Source organism: Epinephelus lanceolatus, chromosome 14 (genome assembly GCF_041903045.1).
Source record: "Epinephelus lanceolatus isolate andai-2023 chromosome 14, ASM4190304v1, whole genome shotgun sequence".
Classification (NCBI taxonomy): Eukaryota; Metazoa; Chordata; class Actinopteri; order Perciformes; family Serranidae; genus Epinephelus; species Epinephelus lanceolatus.
Genome location: NC_135747.1, coordinates 22,177,954 through 22,184,533, shown reverse-complemented (window position 1 = coordinate 22,184,533; position 6,580 = coordinate 22,177,954). Strand labels below are relative to the sequence as shown.

Here is a 6,580-nt window from a genome sequence, read left to right as displayed (position 1 = left end):
TATCAAAATGATTTCAAAGTTGGAAATATTTCCAACTCCGCATCAAGAATGACATACAGATGTTTCAGATTTCCCTGGTTGAAGCACACAACACAGACAAACGAAGGGAATATAGTGCTAGGTAAAATAGTGCTAATCAACATGTCAACAGCTCTGGAAAGGATGGGCTACCGTTTGAGTGATTTGATGCATATTGTCATTTGTAATACGTGACATATTGTTGTTCTGTGAGATATAAAATCTGGCTGCTGACGTGAAAAGGAAGAAAAGGTGTCTTGTTTCAAAAGAAATGACTGCAAATTTCTGTTTACAAAGTGAATTGTGATTCTTCTAAGAGGAAATTTTAACAGGTTATTACTGCAAATTATGTTTAAACATGTTGCAGAGAGAATGATAATAAATCCACCATATGTTTTTATGTATGGATGCACTTAGAGTACCCTAACTGGTTTTATATTTGCGTGTTGAAAACGATTCAAATGATAAAAAAGTAAAGAGTAAATGTCGGCTTTATTTGCTCATATATACCATAATATGCATCGTCATCACTTAGTACTAGAGTAAAATCTCAGCGTGATATTAGAAAAATATATTGGGCAAGAAAGTGTACCATTCAATTCTTCAATATTAAATAAATGGATTCAAGTCTTATTGCAGTGTCATTTCAAATCCAGTACAGCGCATGTTCTTCACGGCAGGCAGGACTACACCACGAATTCAGTAAGTCTTGGAGTAGTTGTGGCCTTGGGCCCGTCAGTCTCTGTATCCACTGTCAGTTGTCGGCTTCATTCTTAGGGGAGAAATGCGAGTAGAGGTGGCTGTTCATTCGGTCCTGAGGAACCACAGCGTGGCAGAAAGCACATTTATCAGGGCTGCTGCTCTGAGACGTCGCCAGCTCTGTCCTCACATCAACTGCATCACACAGCTCAGGGCTCCAGAGAGGCTGCAGAGCAGGGTGAACCAAAGAAAACAATATATTATTCATGCTCTTAACAAGCCTCACACTCACTTTATTAAAGCATGCAGGAGCGCTTGGCCTTCAAGTTGAAGTATCTGTTGCTTTAAGGAGGACAAGAACATATCAACCCAATAGTCTGCACAAATGCTGCAGCAACAGTAAAGGCAAAAGGCTATTCTCAAGTGTTTAATTATCTTACTATTTATGTGTTCAACCACACCATCAAACCAGCCTTGCCTATAATAAACACCCGTGTTGATGTAATCCAGGGAAAGAATCATATTATGAAAAACTGGACCAACTTTAAGATCTTACTGCATGTCATTCACAATTTCTTTATTAGGCATTTACACACATCAGCAAATAAAATCCCACTTAACCATCATACTTGTTTCATCAGATTCAGACACTGTAATGTGCTTCCATCTGGCTCACACTTTGCAGCAAAGATGCCAAATATAACCAGAGCATCCATGCTTAAGTAAAAAAAGAATCAGCACACATTACACAGTAATACGTTTCAAGTTAAGCCAAGGGGATTTTTTTTTTTTTTTTGGACTTCACACTGTTTCACTCCTCCATTAGCAAAGACCAATCAGAGACTGATAATTTGCTACTAGTTTTCTCAGACCTTCTCTTGTGATTCTCACCTGCTGGGGTCCCCGCACGCTCTCCTGGGAGAGCGAAGAAGATGTTGAGAGGGAGGGGGATGGAGGGTAGACAAAAGGCATGGGCAGTTCCACGGGCTCCTCTTCCACGGTCAGCGTGGAGGGGACGTTGCTGAGAGGCCGCTTCGTGGGCATGGTCGGACCAATGTGTCTCTCCGGAGCACTGTTCAGGAAGTCATATTCACTGTCCGCAGAGGGCGGGAATTTGACACTGAGTTTGGTGAGAGAGTCTACTAAGTCCCTGTCCTCGGGGCTGGCGCCACGGGACGCCAGGGACGTGGGCGGGAGTGGGATATCCACTGCTGACCTTGGCGCTGCTGAAAAGGGTCTCTCTGCCTCTGCTGTACGGTCTGTGCACTGGATGGGCATGGAGAACCGCTGATCTGTCAGACGGCAGAAAAACATGAGATTTTACACAGTTCTTCTGTCTCGGTCGACATGTTGACATATTCCAGCTCTGCCTTCAATGACATTTGAGCTTGGCAACGACTGCAGAAGTTGCATACATGAAGATATAACCCTCCTTTACATATATATATATATATATATACACACACACACTCTCTATATATAAACTGTATATATACACTCTGTCGCTCTGTATATGCGTGTGTGTGTGTATATATATATATATATATACACACACATATATTCAGAGTGTTGGGGAGTAACTAGGTGTAACTAACATATATAATTAAATGAACGTAACAGTGTCATTACGGTTACTGAGACAAACCTAAAATTAAATCACACTACAAATCAAAATGTTGCTGATTACAAACTGTAATCTAGAGGACTGTGTCTTAATGTGTGCAATTTCTCAAAATAACACATTCAGATTTGACCCCTTTGTAATAAAAAAGGGGTTATACTCTTTTCAGTAACAAGCTTATATGTAGAATATAATAATTATTCTGTTGCTGTGCATCTTTTCGCCACTCAGGAACACCGTCTTTTGGCATATTTCTGGACAACGTGGGTCAGCGGTGCCGCTGGGACAAATTAGAGTGCAACACTTATAAACTTATGTTTTAAGGCTTTTTGACTTTTGGCCCAGTTTAAAATATTTGTTAGAGGAGTTATCAAAAAGTAATCAAATGTCATACGTTATAGTACTTCAGTTAAATAATTAAAATAGTTACATTAGTTAGTACATTTTTAACAGGGTAACTGGTAATCTGTAACCTGTTACATATCAAATGCAACCTTCCCATTATTTTACACACACACACACATACATACATACATACATACATATACATATATATATATATATATACACACACACACACACACACAGAGTGTATATATATATATATGTATACATTCCACTATATATTAATTACTGTATAATTATGTATTTATTATTCATCATACATGTAGCATGCAGAGCCATCATCATGCATCTGTCAGTGGACTTGTTAAATGTATTTATCGACCATTTTTTCAAACAGAGGTGGCCAGCCACGGTTCGAAAGGGCAACGAGGCATTCGTGTACGTCCTAGTTAAGGTGTTGCTGTGTAATTATCTCAAAGAACAACGCAAAAGCATGTTAACTCATACCTTGTCATGACATACACAAACCTATTTCAATTTAGCACATTTTCTTTTAAGTAATTGAATTAAGAAAACAAGTGGATTTAGGTTGAGGCCATAAAAAAAATTTAAAAAATAAAAATGGCAGGTAATATTTAGTAAATATTATCATTACCATTTGATGCATCATTTCCTCCTTGGAATCTTTTTAGGTGATCTTTTTGTCTTCGGGTGAGAGAGCGAATCTGCTGGAATTTCCCTTGAATTGCTGCGAATGCATCCAGCATGTCCTGACTGACAAACACATAAATAAAGAGTGAGGGGAGAAAAACCATCTTTAACTATAACATATATGATTTTCATTAAAAAAATAAAGGTGCAAAGAGAGACACATACTAGTCAACGCTGCTGCTGACTGGCATGTTGGGAGGAACAGCAACAGTGCCCATATTCTCCTGCAAAAAGACACATTACATTTACAGTGATCATCAGCAACAATTACCCAAAGGCATATTGTTAATGCATCTGCAGTTTGATTTGCACATCACAAATTTACATTTACCAGTGGAAAAAAATGTTTCCTGGCCTGCTCAGTAATGAACAATAAAACTCAAGCTGCTGAACTGTGCAGGCGATATTATCCTCTAGCACCATCTGGTGAAGTAAAAGTGGATACACCTTGTGTGGAGTAAAACAGAGGGTGGACACTATTACAGCAGCATGAAATCTTGGGCTTCCTCGATTGTTTGAATCTTTGGAGAATAAATAAATGGGATATGGGCATTCCCTTCCTATCAAACAAATGACTGAACAAGCACAGGATATGGATTGACTAACATATAATTATCTGTAAACTGCTTTAGAGCTGGGCAAACAAGGGTTAGAAACACTGAAAAAACTAAATATTTGAAGACTGACCAACTTAAATGATAACACTGAGACCTTACAGATACAAAAGCAGCCCTCAAAAGACGTCAGACAGCAGGAAACACATGTGGATCGTCCATTTTTTGAGCCTCACAGTTACTGCTACATTAACTTCCCATTGGTTGACTGTACATCCTTGTTGTCACAAGTACAACAACATCCAGCAGAAGTACTATCAACATGTGTTTGCATGTGAGAGGAAGTTGTATATGTATGCTCATGCATATTTTCAAGCTTTAGAACGAAGAAGAACCAGTTTCGGAGCATTCATATTGCAGTTTTCACATAGAAAGACCACGCTGTTGCACAGCAAACATACCGGGTACTGCATTATCCTATAGGCGCTGGCCCCATCGAGGAGATGGTTGCAAGGCTCACATTTCATCTCTGCTTAGAATACAAAAAAAAGGGAAATTAACACTATGAACAGGAGGCAATGCTGGATGAAACAGCTTCTGTGAAATGTATGACAATCCGGTATCAATGCCCAGAATGCAATGCAGTAGAAGAGTAAATGATCTTGTCGGCATATGAACAGAGAGAGAGATCATCTGGCACGTCTCACTGACCTGATGGTTGTCTCGTTGCTGATAACTTAGCTTCAAGTTTTGATATCAACTGCTGCTGGTCCTCTATCTGCTTCTGAAGCTTTTGAGTGTATCGCTCGTAATATTCACTCTGTAAAAATGAGGTTATATTTTCTTTTTAGCACCAATATCTGCAATCTGGCCAATAACTAATAATCATGTCTTCTTGTATGTGACTGCCAATAAAATTAAAACAAGTAAACACACTTAACAAGCTACTGTGTGACTTTAAAATTTGCTATACTAGTAATGTTCGGCTCATTTCACATCAAAGTTTGAGCAAGTTTTGCTGCTTGTGCCGTTACCATTTGCTGCAGCTCCTTTTTAGCATTGTCCTTTTCGATGGAGACCTGGCGATAAGCTTCGAAAGCTTTATTGAGCTGGTCTCCGATGTTCCTTTCCATGCCGTGTGCTCCACAATCATCCCTGACGCAGCAGACATGAGCCCTATGAGTGAGAGCACAACTTGTATTAATATCAATTAACTGTAAAAAATAAAATGCACTGCCAAAGACTGCACTTTTATATGACTGGTGAAAAAAACATGGAGTTAGGGAGCCTTTTTTGGTTGTTTTATGTCCCTACACATAACGGTGTGTAAGTTTCTGACACACTTCCTAGTCTCTGTTTATAAGGAAGATTATTTTCACTTCCAGTGGAATATCAGTGTACATGCAAAAGCAAAACTATGTCCACTTTTCAACAATCAAAGCCTTGTTCTAGTTCTGTAAATGATGAGCAACAGAGCCATTGAAAAGCAATGAAAGCTTGCACAACTAGTTCAGCACCCCTGACCTGAACAAACTTTACATTTCTGCCTGCTCTCCTCCAGTGTCAACTTTCACACAACTTTCCTGGGACAACTGCAGCCCCGTACTTACTGCTGTAGTGTTTAACAAGGACGTGTTGAGGTGATGCAAACAAGAGAGAGGTTGGTGCCAGTCTCACCCAAAGCTGCTCATCAATTATGGATCAATATTCATTATGAATGCCACAGCAACACACTACCTGTCACACCAGCTGCTCCTGGGTGAAGCCACGGTAATGAGATTACCAGTAACGCCGGAGCCCACCGAGGCTCAACAGGGAAGCACTTTACAGAGACATTTAAAGCCTAATCCATACAGTTCCGTATTCCTTAAACCGTAAGTGACCGGTTAGCTATAACTCATTCAACCGGTGGCGGATGAAGCGACCGAGCAGCGACTCCACAGCTCAGTTTCCCTCGCTGCCAGTGAGTGTGTGTCCTCTTACCTTCATTCGTGTCACTCTTAAAGTCGAATTTATTGTTTTGACACCACCGCAGCGTCGTCGCCTAATCTTCAGATGCAAAGTTACGAAGCGCAGGAGAGGATATGGCAATGTATGTTTTACATAGCCTGGTTGAGTTGGGAACTTCCCTCGGGGAATCCCCCTGCTCTGTAGACTTCCGCCTTTACGCGCTCGTGGCCAATCAGCGCCGAGCTCAGAGGAGAGCTGGGTGGTTAGCTGGTTGAGGGTTCTTCCAGCCTACGCGTCTGCAAACCGACTGTTGTGCATGTGAAAACTGTCCCCAAACTGGTGTTACACTGTGCTCATTTTACTCTCCAACATTCTGTCGTGCATTAAACCTTCAGCAAGTTCTGTTGAAAGTATTGAGCTTGTCTGATCAGCAAGCATGGCCGGATTAACCTGTTAGGGGGGCCACGGGCAAGAAAAATTAGCTGTTGGGCCCCTGTCTGTGTATCTCCTTTGAGCATCACTCTGTTTAGGCATATGCACCATATGAGCACAAATTAAGATCATAATGCCTTGTCAGCTTGGTTGCAATTGCCAACAGTAAAGCAAAACGTTGTAAGTGCGGTTGCACATGGCCTTGTGAGTGACTTAGATCGCCACCTTGGACATACACCTTTGTTTGAAG

The 6,580-nt window shown here is 40.7% G+C and overlaps 1 protein-coding gene across 2 annotated transcripts; it reads right to left on the bottom strand.

Moving 5' to 3' along the window:
• Positions 1-491: 491 nt before the first annotated feature.
• tank (TRAF family member-associated NFKB activator) lies at positions 492-6,090 on the bottom strand. 2 transcript variants are annotated; one of them, XM_033617103.2, is made up of 8 exons: positions 5,932-6,090; positions 4,983-5,124; positions 4,660-4,768; positions 4,410-4,477; positions 3,560-3,618; positions 3,339-3,457; positions 1,609-2,009; positions 492-943 (listed from the first exon to the last, which is right to left on the bottom strand). In XM_033617103.2, exons 2-8 carry the CDS (start codon positions 5,079-5,081, stop codon positions 773-775), a joined length of 1,026 nt encoding a protein of 341 aa, XP_033472994.1. In that variant the 5' UTR covers positions 5,082-5,124; positions 5,932-6,090; the 3' UTR covers positions 492-772. The 2 variants fall into 2 exon arrangements, with proteins under 2 accessions (XP_033472994.1, XP_078030612.1); XM_078174486.1 differs by lacking the exon at positions 5,932-6,090 and adding an exon at positions 5,686-5,902.
• Positions 6,091-6,580: the final 490 nt, after the last annotated feature.

What these genes read in the sequence shown, in the direction of transcription:
- tank (XM_033617103.2), bottom strand. Translation starts at nt 5,081, where the DNA reads ATGGAAAGGAACATCGGAGACCAGCTCAATAAAGCTTTCGAAGCTTAT. An exon ending in AAAAGGAGCTGCAGCAAATG is followed by an intron (nt 4,769 to 4,982) that starts GTAACGGCACAA and finishes TCATTTTTACAG; the next exon opens with AGTGAATATTACGAGCGATA. An exon ending in GCGTGCGGGGACCCCAGCAG is followed by an intron (nt 944 to 1,608) that starts GTGAGAATCACA and finishes CCTGCTCTGCAG; the next exon opens with CCTCTCTGGAGCCCTGAGCT.